The sequence below is a fragment of the Cydia amplana genome, chromosome 1 (genome assembly GCF_948474715.1).
Source record: "Cydia amplana chromosome 1, ilCydAmpl1.1, whole genome shotgun sequence".
Taxonomy (NCBI): Eukaryota; Metazoa; Arthropoda; class Insecta; order Lepidoptera; family Tortricidae; genus Cydia; species Cydia amplana.
The window spans coordinates 15,528,165-15,548,766 of record NC_086069.1 but is presented as its reverse complement, the minus strand read 5'-3'; the positions used below and the strand labels follow the sequence as shown (position 1 = coordinate 15,548,766).

Genomic DNA, 20,602 nt, shown 5'->3' with positions numbered 1-20,602 from the left:
CGTGCACTATATTCCAGATTAAAATTAATATGTTTGCGCCATAGACTACATACATTGATAATTAAATAAGACACAATTTAAGTTGTTTTCAGTATATAGACACATTTAAATTAAATAACAGTTATTTAAAGTAAAAATGGTGTTTTTAAGGTAACAATTATTATATGTCATTTCAATTTATGCAAAGTTGGTTTCATACATATATGTTTGTTATAATACTTATAATATCTATTTTAGTGTTAGCAGTTAAGTTTCGTGATTCGATTTTATCTTGCCCATTTGCAAAATAATAAAATATAGATTGGGTAGGTATTCTGTGCACTTGAGTATTTTCCACGCTTGTAGTGTTCTTGTGTTACTTACTTACTTAATTTCAACTGACATTAGCACAAGAATCAAAAGATACTCTTATTTACGGGAATATTGTATGAGTCTATTTATATATACTTACCTTTGTAAATCCCAAGGCATCAGATATCATCAATATACTACCTTTTAAATTAGAAGTTATGTTACCTATTAAATTTAATTATTTTTTTTATAAAATATTTTGGTTTGTGTCAGTGTTAGCTATTCCAAGTAGTGACACGACTATACAGGTGTCGCGTTCACTACGGAAACAGGAGAATTTATCAATTAATGGTTAAGCTTAACATTATACTTCACGCCATTAAATAGAGGGCTCAAATGTGCCCCGTACAATTGACGCACATTCCCTATTTAATTGTATGTGCATGAATGTCAATTTCGTGTCTAAGCATTCTGTTTACTTATAATATCAAAATTGTTTTTGTAAAATGTTATTTTAGTTATTGTAATTTCTGTACAAAAAGTTTATTTTAAACAGTAGTAAGTTTTAATACCTACATTAATTTACAGATAAAAAAGAATTCCTTTTTTTAAATGTTAATTTATTGGAAAATATAAGCTTTTTGGTACCTTACAATGTTTTATTTATTCTTTGGAGCTTTAATAGTACATTACATTACGATACAAGTGCGAAAAATTTACCTATTCGCACATGTATCGTACGTTTTACAGTACATATGGCTAAATTTTCAAAATAGTTATGCAATGTGCTTTAGCGCACTAGTGCGGTAAAGTAGCACCATATGTACCTACTGTAAAATAAAATAACATGAACTGAGCTAGATCACTTGTAGTATTTATAATTATTATTTGTATCTCCTTGGATTTTACGTGCCTATACATCCTGGTCTTTTGATAGGCTTACGTGGGGATCTGGGGATATGAGGGGGATATATAATAGATCCAACACGTAGAGGCCCCTTGGAGAGCTTAAATTTCATGTAGAATGCCTGCTGGAACCCGTTCACATAAACGGATTGCAGCAGGCATTGGGACTATTTCAGAAAAAGTGAATGGTCTATGTTGAACTTTAGGTGGACAAGGAGACTGGGTTATTATTATTAACACTAGAAAATGTTATGTACTTACACATAGGTAGGTACATCACTTAAAACATTTGTAAAAAGGATTGCTGTCCCCATGTTAAGGCAGTCATATTTGCAGCTACCTATAAACAATATTTTGCACCACTTTATGCAGCTTATTTTTGTCTAGCACCATTTTTTTATTATTATTGGGGTTAGATAAATAAGATCTCTGGATGATATTACATAAATAAAGGATCGAGTAAATGAGTGATCATTTAATATTCACTGTCTTTGTACTTTTATCTTAGTAAACCTTAATATAGTTGGTCAAACCAACTTGTCAGTCAGTAAGAACCAGGAAAACTATACAAATACTTTTCTTTTGGGTGCAAGTACTAGTGTAAGAGAAAGATAGTATGATTCTCTCTATGTTTGAAATGAGACAGTCCTTTGACAAACTATAGCATCTTTATCACAATTTACAAATTTAACACATTCATAGACATTTGAGAGTGAGACTTCAAATGTACATTCAACCCATAGCGTGTTTGGTATGACTTGTCACACAGATGGCAATGAAAGTTCTTGACTCCTGTATGGGTTAGAGAATGCCTTTGTAACTCAGATTTAGAAAAAAATCTCTTTCCACAACTTTCACATCCATATTTTTTTTCTTTTAGGTGATTTTTACGTATATGGGAACTACGTGAACTAGAAGAAATGAAAGTTGCATTGCACACTTCACATTTGTGATTTCTAGTTCTCTTATGATTCCATAAAACATGTGAATGCAGGCCTCCGGGTACTTTGAATTTCTTTGGACAGAATTTACAACTGTATGGACGATCATTGCTGTGTGTCAACATATGGATTTTGATATATCCAGGTGGATATGATTTTCCACACTGATCACACTGCCGTAGCATTCTGTCGGAACTGTTTTTTTCTTTATGATGTCCAATGGGTTGACAAGAATGGGCGTTTAATTCATTTTCAGAGTAAAACCCTTCCCAGCAGTTTTCACAAAGATATGGTTTTAAATGAAGTTTTCGATGTAAAACAAGGGAACGAAAATCTTCAAATTTCTCATGGCAATAATCACAATCACGGCCCGTAGAGGATTTAAGAGGATGATTATTAGTACAGTGTGCACTTAATTCTTTTGTAGAATGAAATTCTGCTTTACATTCAACACAAAACATTAGTTTAATTTCACTTTCTGTGTTTTCTATAGCTTGATGTCTTCGTCTTTCATATCTTCTCATTTGATAAGTTTTTCCTTCTTCTTCAGATCCGTAACTGTAGTCAATGTCATCAATCTCAACAATGTTTGAATTTTCTGATAATGTTTTAGCACTCGATTCTATTAGGTTTTTAAAGGAATATGTCATGGTAAGATGATAAATACAGTTCATGCAGATATTTTCTGGATATTCTTCATCGGTAGACACCTACAAACATACATTTTATAAGAGAAAACCGATTTATGTTTATATTATTATTAGACTTTATAAAGAATTATATTCGAGCATTAACATAGATATCTTATACGTCAATGTATTCGAGATACAACGCCACTACATTGCTCAAGTACAATAATATCAAGTTTTTAAAGATGAAAAGTTTATTTCATACCTTGTAGTTGTAAAAATTCGCTAAAATATCAGACATCCTTACGTCTTCACCACCAATGGTAATTGTTGTATGGATATACCGCATTTCCTTGCCGCTGGCTAAACAGGTACGACAGTTGTCTTTATAACTCATTTCTTCAGACGCTTATTATCTTCTAATATTGCTTAATTTAGATATTTAATTGTATTTACTTATTATTATATCCGAACTTTAATCATACTATTCATACTTCAATGTTTATACCATACCATATACAATTATACAGATGTTATACAGTACATACACATAGATAAGATATACACATACGGAAACAAACACGGAAATATGGAACACTTGGCAACACTGGTGTACGTGTGCGGCAGTCTGTTGGTAGAATAGGATCACACCTAGGCTTTGAGTATATAGCCTAAGGAGATGTGATACACGGGCGACCCCCTCCGGCAAAGTACATTGGTCAACTGTTCAAACACGTTATATAAAACTACTTGAAGTCGCTTCACCGCCATTTTGCATCGTTCCGTGTCGCGAGACGTTTCTCCTAAAAAATGGTGACTTGTTCAGTATTATCGTGTAAAAGGTGATCTGATAGCTCAAATTCGCAACAAGATTGCGTTTCCTATCATAAATAAGTATTTATACTAATTATTAAATGTATATTGAAGTACAATCTCCATTTAAAGAAAAAACCGTTGCGATACATAAACGACAGAAAAATGTAAACATGAATACAGTGGTACGGGGACGAATCGGTCTTAAGGGTTGTGACAAAGTCAAAAAAGCGACTCAACATTTGAATGATTGAATGAATCATTCATTCATTCAATAACTGCAGTTTGTTTAATATAGCTGATCAAGCAAATAATGTCAGTAAAAAAAAGGCGCGAAATTCAAATCTATATATATAAACGTGAAAGACCTGACTGACTGACTTAAATCAACGCCCAGCCCAAACCGCTGGGACTAGAAAGTCCAAATTTGGCAAGTAGGTTCCTTATAAGGTCTAGGGGTCCACTAAGAAAGGATTTTTCAAAATTCATCCCCTAAAGGGGTGAAATGGGGGTCCAAAATTAAAAAAAAACTCCTGCGCGTGCGAAGCCGCGGGCAAAAGCTAGTTTTCTATAAACCCGGAAAACCCGCGGGCGACAGTTCATTCCACAGTTTAGCTGTGCGTGCGGGCTAAGACACAAAGACACATAAATACAGACAACCATACATACAAACAATCATTTTATTGGCTACCTAATATCTTCAATGTACAGAATTTTCACTTTTACAATTTTATAATAAATAGTATAAGACAATTCAGTTCATTCATCAAACTGATTTGACTCATTCTTCAGATGTGACCCATCACTATTATGTGCGTATGTATGCTGCATAGTTATGTGAAAACTCTGTCTGTGTGCGTGTAATTTTTGATGTGTTGAATTTTATTGTAGTGTGCGTTTGTCGCAACAGCAAAATCTGTGTCTGTTGAGTTACTTATCTTTTGGTGGTGTGCTGTAGGTGTTTACCTTGCCCCCCGCTAAAAGTGGTGAAAAAATTTGTTCGAAGAATTTACGTTATCACATCTCCTTAGGCTATATACTCAAAGCACCTAGGGCTTGCAATATCCGCCACTTTTTCGTATCCGGATATTTCGAATATTTATTATTTTACTATCCGGATATCCGGATAAAACGGATAATTCGAATACTTACTTTGTATTTAATAAATATTAATAAAAAGTATAATATAATACAATTTTACGTATACTAGGCTGCGTAACAGCAAGTATTAAGCTATTTTTTGGCGTTCTACCTTTTCGCCGATGCTTTTAAGTTTAATGTGCAAGTACAAACATACAGCTGGTGTAACCGTGAGGTTAGGTTAGTTAACGTAGAACGAATTATTATTGTCTGGAGTTGCCAGTTGCCACGTGACGTGATAATGGCAAAATGAAATTATACTCACCAAAAACTAAAATCATTTTTCGGCAAAGATTTCTTACACAACCTTTAATTGCTTGATTCGATATGGTTTTTCGAACGGCTGGCACAAACTATATTTGCAATTATTTACTAGACTATGGCGACACTTCAACCCTCCATTTAATATTGGCAGTCTGCGCTGCGAAATTCTTTTCTTGATAGTGGTTTTGATAATATTTAGAGAATCGAATATCTTCTACCTGTTAGCAGAGTCTCTTCTTGTTGAGATTTTACATTGCATTTAAAGACAAGGTTTTCACTACAGATTTATTCAAATACAAAATGCTTAAACCTTCATCATATATGCTAAATCCTACTGCATTTCGTTTGGCAGTTCAATATCAACCGAAGTTCTCCTCCGTTGGACTCATTTTAGTTTTGTTCGCACTTTGTTAATCATGTACTCGGACGCTAACAATAATGACAGCGCATCAGTTTGACAGGAACACGGTACATGTACACTCAATGTTACTTTTACGGAGCTAAGCTAAAGTGTAATTCAATAGAACTTGCTAACTATGTAAGAAACAAACCGCCATACTAAAATTGACACTGAATGTCAATATTGTCAATTTACTAGTAACTTTTGTTTACATATTTAGCATGATCTATTGAATGACACTTAATAAGTCACGATCTCGATCTGCATAAGATTATTCTCAAATATTAAAAAATACGGGTGTAATCGGCAATCAAGGAGTAATAATTTAAATAAACAATTTTTATAACGTAAAAATGTATCCAAATAAATAAAATCAACCGACAACGTACATTATAACTTTCAACGTTTTTTTAAGTAGTTATCTTAAAAATTGTAGTATTCGAATTATTCGTTTTATCCGGACATCAACTTACTCGAAATCCGGATAGTAAATTTGACGGATATGCGGATAAAACCGATATCCGGATATACGGACTGCAAGCCCTAATCACACCGTTTTGACGATTCGGTGCGATAGTGTGGAAGTCGAGTATACGAGATCCAAGGATTCCAAGGTCGCGGTGTGGTGCGGTAGTGTGTTATAGCTTCTAATTTGGGAGGTTTTTATTATGTTGGTACAATTTATTTTTATGATTTGATGTGAGTCGAGGATAGGCCGGATGGGTGTGCTACAGACTAGATAAGATATTCTAGTTAATAAAATTAAGAAAATGTCTTCTGTACCCGATAGCAATTCTCAAAATATTATTAATTCCATACCCTCAAAACAAAGCAAGAAACGGAAGCGTAGAAACAAAAATAAGAATAAAAACAAACAGTCTGCCTCGAAGAAAAAGATTTTCAAGTACAAATCTGTGAACAATAGTGCATTTAAATTGTCTAAACTAATGTTTACCATGTCGTCTTGGGCAGAGCATTTTACTTTTGCAGCTACTTGGCAATTGAAACACCAAATGGCTTACTGGAAAGCGAAAGCAAAGTCTTTAGAATATGAAAATAGTGTTCTACATGACATAATTCGCAAAAATCAGTATGTAAATCGTGGTGAAAACTCGTCTACTACATGTAAAATTTCAGGATCTGTTGTAGACAAAGAAAATCATGAAGATGAAGAAGAGATTAACGTGAATGAAAGGCATAGTCCAATAAGAGAAGGTAAACTGGGAGAATGGCAAGATGCAGGAAGTACTAACTCTCAAACTATGTTAGTGGACATGCAATCAGAAAGTGAGGAGGAAGAAGACAGTTCAGATGATAATCAGGATTTAGAAGTAAGTGAAGAATTCATACAGTTTTTGATGATAAATGCCAAACACAAAGAAGAACTGAGGTTAGAGCGCGAACAACAAAAGACAGAACAAGAACAAGCAGAGTTGGAAGAAAGAGAGGCTCAGCTGAGAGCGCGACGGCACTACGGTTTATCAGCCCAAGATCTTTATGGAGAAAGATGGCAGAAAACTGCAGCATTAGAGATGTCAATGAAATGTGATTATATGGCAGATATTGACAAAAATACACCTGCATTCTGGCCCGTGATACCATTTAATTTTAATTCACATTATTCATTATCTAATCAAAACTTTTAAGTTAATGGTTACTTGTTGGATTTATTACTTTTATTAGATCCATCCAGACACCGCCGTAGGACTCAGTTGTGTTTTTAGGTAACAACTTTGTATTATTAGATTGCCCAATTAGAAATGAAGTAATTAGCAAAGAACGAAAAAATACCGTTTCCGTTCCCATACAAAAAATACCAGTATCCGATCCCTGGTCCAGGGACCAGATCATTGATTCATAACATAATTGTATCTGTTCTTTTTAACACTTTCAGTGCCAAGGGCTCCATTTCCAATAAAAAATGAACATACCTAGCATGTTCTTGGTAGTGAATGTGTTAATGTAAATTTAGAGCCAAATCTATCAGAGATAAATAAGAAATTGAAATACTTGACGAAGTCAGGCGTGGCTCACACCGCGATTTCGTCGCTTTGCTACAGGTAGCTAAAAGTACATCCGTTCCGCCCCAATTTTGGGAAAGCCATAAGCCGCGCGTGGCGCTGTCGCCACCTAGCGGCCATATCTGTGCTGATCGTAACAGACGCGTTTTGTTAGAGAGTGAGTCTTCTGTACTATTATTTATTCTGTGACGAAGTTGTTGTTGTTGTTGTCATGCTAATAATTGATACCGAAGCAAGAGAAAATTCCAAAATTGAAAAAAATTCTAATTCGAAAATGGCATCTTGAGCACTGCAAGGGTTTCAAGGCACAAGGGCTAAAAAATTTTTGCCACAAAATGAAACAAAATTTTTCACATGTTATTGTTTAGCGTTTAACTATTTTAATTAGTACCTAAAACATTTTAAATCAAATCCAAATGAATTCTATCAAAAATTTATCATTCAAAATCATCACTTAAAAGTTAAAAGTCAATTCCATTGGCCTAAATGTGAAAAAAAAACTCAAGATTTGCATCAAATTAGGTACTTAGCCACTCTTGTGGATAAAATGCAACTTTCTCATCAGTTTTTGAAGTATCAATACAGTTTTTACCAGCTGGTGTGGTGAAAACATCTTTTGTGGCCAGTCTATTAGGTTTAACATAATGAGTATTACTAATGGAAATATTATTTGAAATAATAAACTGAAATTGTATTATTCTAATTAAAATTGTGTTTTTATTAAAAAAAAAACCGTAATCTGATGTGCTGATAATTGTCATAACAACTTCAGTTCTCACTAAATAATTCAATTCAATTTTGGTTTTCATATTTTTTTATTATGATTGATCAATTTTGTTTGTGTGCAAATCACAACACATTGTCGTGGCCTTTGAAGTATTTTCACTACATACATAACATACATTGAAACCCATCATATGATTGGCTACGACCGTAGCATAGCGGAGTATATGTTAAGAGGGAAGTAAGTATAACTACTGACAAATGACAATAGGTACAAGTTATTTACGAAAAACTATAAAAAGTGACCTTTAAACTATTAAAAGGGCTCCTCTTGGTCCAGGGAGCCTGTGGCATTTTGCTAGCTCTACCGGCCTATACTCGTTGTTTCCCCAATCAAAATTAACATTAAAATAATTTTATTGTTAATAGAACACTCCACCCGCTTAATTGCTTCTGCTCTGACCATACCAATGAGGAGTTTATGTACGAAACACCGTTTGAGATTTAATAGGTACCTATAGGTACCAGTTGCTCTTCCGTGAAGGAAAACATGGTGAGGAAATCTGACTAATCCCTAAAAAGTTTAGTTTTTCCTGAGGGTTAGAAGGTGAAACGGCAACCGCTTTCATAAGAACCAGTGGCTATCCGCTAGTACTAGGGTTGGCACGACGGATCGGAAATGTACGGGAAGATCCGCGGATCCAGATCCGAATAATTTCATACATTTCGGATTCGGATTGCAAACCCTAGCCAGGACACAACCGGGAAAGCGATAACTACGTGAGATAAAGGGGGACAAAGTGGGAATCGTCTAGCCACGTGTGCGGTTATAAGTACCAATCGTTCGTGTTTACTTCTCTATTGATACCTATCCCAGCGTTCCCGGTGCTCGCACAATGCGAGTAAACAAACACGCTACCGCTCTTGTCGATGACAACTCCAATCCTATAAAACCTATCCGACCGCGGAGCTAGGAAGGGAAAGATGAGGCAATAGAACCTTCCGGCAAGTAGCTAATCAAGCTAATGGCACCAATATCTATACCTTCATCAATACCTACGAGTATTAAAAATTACGGGTGCTGACATAGAAACCGCTGGACGACAGATAAAAAACCGGCCAAGTGCGAGTCGGACTCGCGCACGGAGGGATCCGTACCATTACGCAAAAAAACGGCAAAAAAAAACACGTTTGTTATATGGGAGCCCCACTTAAATATTTATTTTATTCTGTTTTTAGTATTTGTTGAGTTATAGCGGCAACAGAAATACGTCTTCTGAAAATTTCAACTGTCTAGCTATTACGGTTCATGAGATACAGCCTGGTGACAGACAGACAGACGGACAGAGGAGTGTTAATAGGGTCCCGTTTTTACCCTTCGGGTACGGAACCCTAAAGTAACAACAAAGCATAAGTTTTTAGGGTTCCGTAAGTATCCCAAAAGGAAAAACCGAACTTACAGGATCACTCTCACAGTCTCTGTCTGTCACAGCCAATTTGCTCTGAAAGTACTGGACCGATTGAATTGAAATTTGGTATGTACACATTTTTTATAGAGGTGGTTGTCCTCTCGGACGGGCCGGGAGTTGCTATTGCTAGCCGGTGCCGGTGGCAACTCCCCGGCTCATCATAGGCGCTCTGCTTAGATTAGACGGGTCCGAGGCCGCGGTTTTATACAGGACAGCGCCAATTCCTGCATCTCCGCGGCAAGCTACCTTGTACAAAGATCCCTCCAGCGAACATTCGGCAGCTCTCTGCGTCTTTGAATGTTTTGTCCCTGAAGCCTGACAGGAAATTGGCAGCACCGGTAAGAAATCCTTGGCGCTCTAGGTTCCCCGTCGGAACTTTCGTGGTTCTTGAAATGGAGCCCACGGACAAACAGACAGACGGATGGGCTGACGGGCAGCCCAAGCTTAGTGCTTAATAAAGTTTCAATTGTGACCTCTGGAACCCTAAAAAACTCTACCCCACTATATACACATAACAACAGAAAGTGACATTCTAAAATCAGTTTCAACTTGATAGTACATATTTAAATCTTAGGTAGTATGGCAATTTATTATGCACGGGGTAGTGTTATTCCAATAGCATACCTACCGGGCGCAGGAGGGCCACAACGACGGGACTTAATCCAGTTTTACAATTTAATAATGTGTAAGAACCGTGAAAGTTTAAATCAGTGTTAATACGTAACCTAAGTACCTACATATTAATACCACCTAATACATGATATTATTATGTACTTATGTTAAAAACAGTTGTGCAAAAATTTACATTAAAATTAATGATCTGAATCTGTTTCCCTGTTTTTGTCAATTACTGCTTTTTACTTCAGAACATATCAGAAACATATGAAAGAAGTATGAAAGTGGCTGCTATTAATGCTGAGATATTAGAGCATTTTGTCCTCACTTCAGAAAATATATTTAAAAAAATAACGGCTGTGTTAAAATATGGCGAATTTAATAGAATTACACAAGGAGAGGCTTAAAAAATTGTGGCTTTCCGATACATAAGTAATTCGGTTTTCCTCGATTAGTACTTCTTTAGTTTCCTTTACTTTTCTGGTTCGAGCTCATATCTATTTATTTATTATATATATATTGAGTATTTATTTATTTATTTATTTTATTTAGGTTATATTTATATATGTACGCTTTATTTTTATTTATTTAAGTATTTCTATTTATGTTTATATATATTATTTGTAGCAATGTGTATTCAAAACTTGCATTTCATTAATTTTAGTGATTGTACACTATTGTTTTTGTGTGTCATTCATCGTTACTTCTGTTTTGTTTTATTCGTTTCCTCAAAGGTTAACTGGAAGAGATCCCATACAGGGATAAGTTCGCCTTTGTTGTATTTAATTTACTCTGTAACTATGTTTCTCGTGTTTTTATTTCCATGTGCAATAAAGTATGTATATACATACATACATACATACATTACATATAAGATTGCCAACTAAAGGGTGTATATAGCAGGATAACTGTTGAAAAATTGCCCCCAGAGCTTTTGGTTCGAAACTATAACCAAACGATGCCTTTTAAGAGGATAATACTCTGCACAACATTTCAACTCCCTCCGACCCCCTGGGGGTCCACAATACCCGATAAACCCCAAAACAATTTTATTTTTTTCTTCCCAAATCTATGAGACGGACAAATCTCCAATTTTGCGGAAAGATAAAGAGTCGTGGAATGTATGGGACCCAATACACTTGTACCATAAAATTTTATCATAAAATCATAATATTCATAATACATGTACTATGGACAAGTGGGATTGGGCGGGATATATCTGTCGGATGCACCCGGACAGATGGGCCAAAATAGCGACCGAATGGGCACCACAGATCACCCGAGGCAGAGGCAGACCAAAAATGAGATGGCGAAACGACCTGGACTCCATCTGTGGCGAGTGGCGGGAGCATGCACAGGGCCGTGACGAGTAGCGAAGGACAGGGGAGCCTACTTGTATCATAAAAAATCATAATAGGTACCGATTCATAATACATGTACTATGACAATCTTACTACCTAAACCTAACATATTGAACATCCCAATTAGTCCAATTACGCAAGATTTCCATCGCAGAGGCCGAACTATAACTTGAGCTTAAAAGCACAACCTCATCCAAGCCTTCTAAGCTCCATCCTTATCCGAGAGCTACAAAATTGGCGCTCAAACGGTATGCGAGGCAACCTGTTCTCAGGGGGGCGAGTCCCCCCCTCCCCACTGCGTTCCCCCTTTCCTCTGCGTCCAGTGGCAGTGCCTTCCGAGACTCGGGCGCAAGTGATAGCACAGCGCACGCGCGACGGTGATTGACAGTTTTTTCAGTGATTTTAAGTGATAACCAGTGTCCGGATTGCAGTGGTTCTAGTGCAGATTTTGATTTGATACTGTGTTTTGTGAATTGATATTCCTTTGATGTTGTGTTAAACTTTGGAGGTTGGTTTGAGTTTCATTTAGAAAATTATTATCAGAGCTTTCTGTTAGCGTTATGTACGTAAATAATAACAGTGGCTAGTGAAATGTGAGTGTTCATTAGATGAATGCATGTATCTAGTCTAAAGATATTAATTGCCGAGAAATGGTAAAAGTCGCGGGAATCAAACCCACAACCGCAACCTTTACAGTTGAACTGGATCGGTTATTTCAATATTTTCAATAGTCATCTCTGTTGATAAACTAGTTAAGTTACTGTTGTTAGTGCTATACCCTATACAAAATATTAATTTACTAAACCTATGATTTTTGCTGTTACTGAGGCAAAAATATGCATGTCAGTATAAGCACAGGCACCGAGAAATATTAAAGATACTTAAGCTGGTAGATAGGTATGTAATTAGGTATAATGATAATTGATAGCACGAAGTGCTACTTTCTGGGTGAAAATACTTATTTTCCTACGAACGAAACCTAGCTTCCCCTAATTTGATTTAATTAGGCACGCCTTTCTGTGCTAACTGGTGCTACGTTTCAATTCTGATAAGTTTTGAAAAACAGGTACCTAATAGTTACCTACTACCTACGTACCTACCTTAAATATGCAGACTATGTAGAGGTGCCTACACAGACGTTTGTAGTAGGTATAAGATAAGCTTTAAAAGGGTTTTATAATCATGAGAAACTCATGTGTAAGTAGTTAAATGAGAAACCATCAACTCGTTTCTCTATAATTTCTCTGCAGTAATTCCTTGGGTAGTTACTTAGGTAAGTAATTTTCAAATAGAACGAAGGAAAGCCTGCTTGTGCTTTTGTCATCTGAACTGAAAAGCTCGTAAATAAGTCAGCTTTATTGCCGATACTGATATTTATAGGTAAATGTACCTGCTTAATCAAAGGATACTACCTATTCTGTCGAACTATCTAATTATTTAGCGAGGCAGGTCAAAACTATTATGTTGGTATTTAATTTAACCCATTTAGCGCCCTCTGTATATGGGTCATTCTCTCATTTCGTGCAAATCGGTGAGATTCTCTCGATTTGTAATTTTTGTTTTAAATGGTAAACTTTTGAGTTTCGTCAATTTGTGGATTCATTTATTAACATTTTTCTGCTAAAGGCACCTTTGTAACGTTATTACTTTTCATTTAATAAGGCTACTGGTAATGAACTACGCGCTGGTAATGAATTCGGCCGAGATGGTAATTTTATCAGTGGACGGTAATGAAACAAACTTATGAAATCGAACATATTCTATGTATATAAATATGTATTTATCTATATACGTATGTATATCGTCGCCTAGCACCCATAGTACAAGCTTTGCTTAGTTTGGGGCTAGGTTGATCTGTGTAAGATGTCCCCCAATATTTATTTATTTATTTATTTATTATTTATATAAAAAACTGTATTTCAAGAAAATTAACACCAATTAAAATCAACAATATTAAAAACATGTGTCTTAAGCACTGCGGAGATGATCAAACCGACTTGACATACACTTGGAGTTGACAATCTCAACTTATAATGTTCAAGCTAGATGGTACATTCACCATTTACTTATCATCATTATAAGTCGAGATTGTTAACCCCAAGTGTTTGTTAAGTCGGTTTGATCATCTGCGCACCATATCACATAAAACATAGTTTTCAAATTTTCAAAAATTAGCATAGACAAAATATATTTAAATCATTCGCGTTTTGTACCTATGTAATTTTTTTTTATCGTTTTAACCCTATAGTGTGGGGTGTCGTCGGATAGGTCTTTAAAAATAAATAGGAGTTTGCAAACAACATTTTTTGATAAAGTCAATCAATTCGGAAATAATAATTTAGAAAGAATAAAAAACGGTTATTCCTTCTAACTTTTGAAAAATCGATCCAAAAAATATGGAAAAAAATCATAAAAATAGTGCTTAATAAACTCATTCAAACAAAATTAAAGCGAACTTGATAAGTTAAGCCGTTTATGAGTTATCGCTAAAAGTCTTCCCTTCTTATTTTATTTAAAAGCCTGGCAAACCTTATTTGTGACCGGATTTTCGCAAGCAACCCTATAACCACATAATAGTGACCGGAAAAAGATAGGCAACCTAGTTGATTTATATTGTACAAGTTGTATACTTTCCATTGGAACTTATTTCGTTTGTCAGACAGATCGGTGAAATTTGAAGAAAAAAATTTTTTTTTTTCAAAAAATAATTAAACATAGTTTTGACCATATTTCTTTAAGCAACCCTATTTATTTATGTTCAGGAATATATTTTCTTTCATAATATGTAAGTTTCATCCGTCAGACATATCGGTGAAGGTCGACCATCTTAGACTACAAAGGCTCCCCGGTTGGGCTCCCCTATTATCATATACAGTTTTAAATGTTTATAACAACGTAATATTTATAATAACTAAGCCTCTTTCCATTAAATGCACTGCCTCGAATATATTATCATTACTTTCTTAAGTCATTCATTACCTTTCCCAGTAAAATTAGAAGGAAAAGAAGTGAATGAAACCGATATGAATGAAGTTTTGGAAGTTTTTGTCGCCTACATCAGTTGGCATCAGACCTTAATTTTGCAGAATAAACCATCTGAAAGGGGACACTAAAACACTTCATTACGTATAATTATAATAATGTACACTTGCTACTTACTGTATAAATCACGCGATGGCGATGAAGACTAACGAGAACCACACTCCTTCCCGACCCGAGAGATCGTATATATTTTCGCTAACAGCGGCACACGGGCGTCCGCTACGAGATCACGCGGCCAACTGACTGACGAACAATGTGTTGCATCGGCGGTAGGCGCTATATACCCTCGCTATATAGCAAAATATAGCTAATCTATTTCTCGCGTCGGTAATGAAGAAATTACTTGAACCATACACTTATAAGGCTGTATAGTTTTTATTATTTATTTCTAGCTTCTAATATTATACGATTTAAAACATAACTAAATAAGTCATTTATTGAACAAACAACGAATTTTCTATTTGTAGTATCTTGAGGTTAAAATGTAGGTCAAAGTTATATCTTCACGCGTTACATGTAGAGATGAATGAAAAAATTGGGTGTTAATTGTACATATAAAGAAAATACATATCTTTTTAGAATTGTTCATTGGAGAGACATATACTTTAGGCCCTATGTTACAACCTTGCATTAACAGATATTTGAAAACGCCACCACATTTTTGGTAAATTTCCGAAAACACCGATTTGCACGAAATGCGAGAACGACCCATATACGTAATGGCCCATCGTGTAGAGGAGCCATAAGCTTGGGCATAGGACAACTAAGTTGGAAAGCTTAATTTTATTCTCTTATTCAAATGGAAACAAGAGAGTGTCTAGGTAGGTACCTAAGGTACCTGTAATAAAACTTATAAGAGAGGAGGATACCTAGGTTTTATTAACCTAGATAGATATGTTTTAAAAGAGTAACGTTGAAAGCGGTGGTGTGTACTTATAAGCTGTATTGGTAGCCTTACGTAGCCTACCTGCTTTTATTGATGCGGATAACTGAAAATGACGGCCGGATGTCCTATACTGTATAATGTGTGCCTAAGTGCCTATATTAGCTCCTCGAATAAAACCTTAACACGTATGCTGACGTTGCTGTAACAAATATTGAGCTACGATGCCACAGACAGACAGACACACATTGGCGTCATACATATAACATAGGTCCCTCTCCCCTTTTTTTGCTTCGGGGGTTATAAATAGGCTAATACTTACCTAACTAAAATAAGCGCTATTGGTGCTAATGCTAATGCGAGAGATACGATTTGGATTTGCCCAATGATATTTAGATTCAAACTGTAGAAGCTAACCCCATTACTCTATTTCTATTAGCCGTAGCTGACGGAAAAATTCAATAGGTAGACCTTGTATTTAGTCCTTCATGAAGGACGGTCGGCGGCTTGCTCTTTTTCATTTCTAAATGAGATGCTTTTTTGGCCCTTTTTATAGACCTTATGGTGTTATATTTTATATCTATAATTAAGCTTATTGAAGGGCTACAAAACGGGCAGACGTATCCGTTGTAAAGGTGTTCTGCTAAAATAATTGACCAAACGTAGCATGAATTAAATAGGTACAACAAAACAGACTTTTCTCGAAAAGCCACTTGGCTGATGATAATTCAAGAATTACATTTATTTTTTAATAATATTAATCTTGCACAAAACCTTAAGCTTTAATTACCAGTTAATAGTCTTGGTAGCAGTCTATTAAACGTCCGATATAGGTAGTTAGGTAGGTAGTTCTTACCCGGCCTATACAACAAAAACTAGTTCACGCGAGCTGTTGGACTACATTTTTATTCATTAGAGTAGGTAGGTACTTACCTAATTATAGGCGGTTCCAAAATGTAATAATTAATATGATATGTCGTTGAATTCTTAAAAAAGATATAGAATTAAGACAATAAAAAACCGTGAAAGACAAAAGAAACAAATGGCGTAAAGTTAGCATAAAATAGATATTGACAACCAAAGTGGCCAAATATATCGCAACCTATTCTTATTCCTAAAGTAAGTAATGCCTAGTGCCTAGTGTAATTGTAATATAGGCGATTTAGTTCCAGGTAAAAAATTGTCCAAATAGGTAATACATAAGAGTTGTTCTGAACATTCGCGCTGCTTAAAATTTTGTTACTCAGTGTACCTATACCTAAAGTAGTTAGCTAATAATCTTAAATCTTGAAAGTAGAACGTGTAGGTATAGGATCTTGATAATTTATGCAGTTCAGTATTAAGAGTAGACGGTGACATTCAAATACAACACGGAACCTCCGCTTATGCGGCTCGGCTCCAGGTCCCAGCCTACATTTAGAGCTACTTTTAAAATTAAAGTCTTTAAGTATATAAAGGCCGCATTAGGCTTCACTTAGGTTTATTTGGTATGCCTGGCATGGGAATTAAATAGCAAAACCATCTTTTCAGCGTGTTGATTTAAGCCATTTGGTAAAAAGTTGATTAAACTTTATTTACTTTTTGTCAGGTTATTGTGTGCCCGAAATAAAATGATTTTTTTAAATGATTGTGATATTTGCGGTACTAATTGACTACGTAGCGATGAGCGTAAATTAATATGAAAATTGATTGAAACAGAAATGTCAATATCATTGATTGATATCATTCCTACTGTGCTGACAGTGCCTGGTCGGCATAAAAACATAGGAAACCCTGATTTGGAAGTCAGTTAAAAATAATGAAAGTAAGTATACCTACATTTTTTTTAAAGTGAGTGGACAAACGCCCACAACCAAATAATTCAATCCGTTTTCTTGATCAATGGAACTCAAAATCAAATAAGTACCATTCCACAGTGTCCAAGTGAATTTAAAATACTGTTAACAATGTACCTTAGGACGCGCAGAACTTGTTTGCGCCGGGACCAAACCTGCGCCAAAGGTTGTCAGGGAATACATATTGCATTAGCCGTATTATGTACCAACAAGGTACCAACAGTAGGTACATTGAACGTTCCTGTATAAAATGAAATAGGTACATCAATGTGAAGATGTACAAACTTGTTAAATGGCCAGAATTATGGTCAAACTGGGTATGGCCAGTAAGTTGCTAATGTAGGTACCTAAAGAAATAATCTCATAGATAGGTAAATGTCAAAGAGATAATACAATACATGTATTTCATGTTCATATTAACATTTGTGGAGTTGTTTTCAATTTTTGACTTGCTTCTCCGGAATGATCAACGCCATAATTAGTAAACATTTCAAACGTGGTTCAAATCGATAAGATGGCGATTGAATGCAAATGGTCCAAATGCATCCGTAACGGATTTACTAAAGTGCCCATTGTGCAGCCCAAATCTGTTTCACACAGAACAACCTTCAAGAAAAACGACTCCAGTCGACAATAGGGTTCAAAATGATGTTTACTTTCTCGGCTGAGCCGGTTTGTAGTCGCATCAGTGAAATAGAATATTGACAAGAGCATGTCAATTTAAAAAGAAATATAAATGCTTCCTCGATGTTAATGGAATTGGTGTTTTAGAAGAATGCTTCGTCTGATAGTTCGTAAAGATGGTTTCACCGATTCGTACAGGTAGTTTGCATTTAGTTTACATATTCATAATATTCTAATTATGTATCTTTGTGCTAGAAAATTTATTTTATCGAGTGCTTAATGAGAAATATTTGCTTAGTTAGTTTTTAAGTATGGGTATTAATTAAAGCATATAAAGTAGGTAGGTTGTTCTGTTGAGTATAAAGTTTTCAAGCTAAAATAAGGTATTACTGATACTTTTTCTCACTGTTATTGTAATGGTTATAGGTATTTGATTGTTGTATACTTTTTTATATTCTTTGTTTAGTTAAAGCACAAAAAATGAGTGTTATTGAGTAAAAAAAAAAATCTCTGAAGAAGTGTTCCTAGAATGCACATGCAGAGCATACAATTAGCTAAAAAGTGAGCATAAAATATTTTTACAACGCCGAATTTCCACCAAAAACACCCAGAAGAAACAAAAAACCCGCCAAAGTTAAAATTTGGAATTTCTTCTGTGAAGAACGTGCAGTAACTCAGACCCGCGCGCATAGCGCGTTGACGTTCGACTTCGGACATTTTTGATCTCGGCCGCGGCGGCGCGCGCGCCGCTGGATTCTTGGCGATAATTTGCTTAGAAATTGCTTTTATTCGGCGACACTTTTGGTATCAAAATTTAATAATTGCCCATTTGCAGAGATGGTTTTTGTGTAGGTACCTAAATCATTAATTAGTAAATGAAAGTCGTAATTACTGGAATTAGACTACCGTTTATAAACTATACATATTACACTGTTTGCGAAGTTTATAGGGACCCGGACCGGAGTTGCTAAAAATGTTCGCCCAAAAACGTAAGTTCAGTCCGCATCGATATTTTACAAACGTCTTCCTCATATCCTCACAGATGAATCGTCTGTATCTCTTACACCCGTTGTACTTGTAGGAAAGGGATAGGTATGGGTGGTTTTGTGAGAATAATGTGCATTAATTTCTACTACAAATGCTATTTAGTCATAGGTGCTTACTACATTACATGGTTAAAATTAGCTTCCGGAAACACGAAACGATTACAAGCTTTTATATCATGTAAGAATTACTAAAATATATTATGGTCGTTTGTTCTTTAAGGTTATCTGTTCTATCGCGGCATTGCGGGGCAGATCACGTACACAAACGTATTATTTTTGCTCATAAAAAGCAGATTTTATTGGCACAAACCATCCAAGACTTGACCAGGGCTAATTGAGCCTCCCTCTCTTTATTTATATTGCGTAGTAATTAGTGGAGTTAATATCCGCTCGGTCGCCCGCAGGTCTTACTAAAATGGAGACTTTGCAGCAATGATCATACATGCGTATGTAGATTCAATGGGTTAATGTCGTTGATACCTACATAAGTTAGCATATGTTTAAATAACATAGTTATCTTCGATACAATACTTAGTTAAGGACACTAGATAAGACACCTCGCATCTAAAATACAGTGAATATAGCGCACCTGACGGAATTTTTGGCAGTACCAACATCATGGGCAATCATTCCCGTAAAGTTTGTAACTATTAAACGTTAGTAACGTTAAAATGGCTCCATGAACTGCATACATATATTAAACATACAGAAAACAAGATATGCATAATAATTATAATATAAAAGCTTATAGCGAAAGTCAGCTGTCATTTTTATATTTGGCGGGATGTTTATTTTTTCAATCTCGACCTACCTGCCGCGGATAATGCGGAGTTTCAACAAAGACAACACTTGTCTCTACGGGCCCGGCCACATGTCCGCGGTGCGGCGCCGCCGCCGCCGCGCGGCGCGGCACCGCAGAAATCTGCGGCACCGCAAACCGCTCTGCGGCGACGCCCGCCGCAACGCAAAATTTTGCGGTGCCGCGCTGCGGCGCCGCAAAGCGGTGCGCGGCGCCGCGCGCGGTGCCGCAAAGCGGTGAGTTTCGCCGCGCGCGGTGCCGCCAAGCGGCGTGCGGCGCCGCGTGCGATGCCACGCTGTATAGTAAAGAATAAAATTCGACTACCAGTTGTTTAATCAGACATGGATCCCTTCACACGTGTTCTGCTCTTGCTGTTGTTATAGCGATAGCGGTTCGCCAAAAAACGCTGCAAATGGTGTTAAAGGTATGAAAATCGGTACGATTGGTCTTTAGGACATTTGAAACAATTTGACCCAAAGCACCAACAAATAAAAAAAAACCAGAGGAGTTATGACGTCATCTATTTTTTGTATGAAATTTAAAAAAAATTGTTTAGAAACCTATCGTGTGTAGTATTAAACGAAAGGGCTTTCTGAGCTGATTCCAAAAATATATCACATCATTACATTTGAGTCATTTTTTTTTTAATTATAATAAAAATATTTTTCAAAACATACCAAGTTTGTGTTTCTCCAGATACAATACCGTTAAATTTTTTTTGTTAAATATACCTCAAATTATACCTAATATCCTCATATCCATATCTATTTATTATTTATATTCATTGTATTTGTTTATAG

At 35.8% G+C, this 20,602-nt stretch overlaps 3 protein-coding genes across 3 annotated transcripts in view; 2 read left to right on the top strand and 1 right to left on the bottom strand.

Moving 5' to 3' along the window:
- Nucleotides 1-1,863: 1,863 nt before the first annotated feature.
- Nucleotides 1,864-3,227, bottom strand: LOC134653430 (zinc finger protein 254-like). The gene is made up of 2 exons (XM_063508796.1): nucleotides 3,033-3,227; nucleotides 1,864-2,848 (listed from the first exon to the last, which is right to left on the bottom strand). The coding sequence occupies exons 1-2, from the start codon at nucleotides 3,162-3,164 to the stop codon at nucleotides 1,877-1,879; spliced, it is 1,104 nt and encodes a 367-aa protein (XP_063364866.1). The 5' UTR covers nucleotides 3,165-3,227; the 3' UTR covers nucleotides 1,864-1,876.
- Nucleotides 3,228-6,138: 2,911 nt separating this feature from the next.
- LOC134653420 (gem-associated protein 8-like) lies at nucleotides 6,139-7,059 on the top strand. The gene has a single exon (XM_063508785.1). The coding sequence runs from the start codon at nucleotides 6,155-6,157 to the stop codon at nucleotides 7,028-7,030; it is 876 nt and encodes a 291-aa protein (XP_063364855.1). The 5' UTR covers nucleotides 6,139-6,154; the 3' UTR covers nucleotides 7,031-7,059.
- A 4,856-nt stretch (nucleotides 7,060-11,915) lies between these two features.
- The window catches only part of LOC134648811 (protein dachsous), a 337,964-nt gene continuing 329,277 nt past the window's right edge, over nucleotides 11,916-20,602 (top strand). Inside the window, exon 1 of the mRNA XM_063503378.1 lies at nucleotides 11,916-12,081. The gene's annotated coding sequence lies outside the window, so the exon portion shown is untranslated. The remainder of the gene's footprint in view (nucleotides 12,082-20,602) is intronic.

Coding starts and splice junctions, on each gene's coding strand:
- LOC134653420 (XM_063508785.1), top strand. CDS start 6,155: ATGTCTTCTGTACCCGATAGCAATTCTCAAAATATTATTAATTCCATA.
- LOC134653430 (XM_063508796.1), bottom strand. CDS start 3,164: ATGAGTTATAAAGACAACTGTCGTACCTGTTTAGCCAGCGGCAAGGAA. Junction 2,849..3,032: donor CGAATTTTTACAACTACAAG/GTATGAAATAAA, acceptor GTATGTTTGTAG/GTGTCTACCGATGAAGAATA.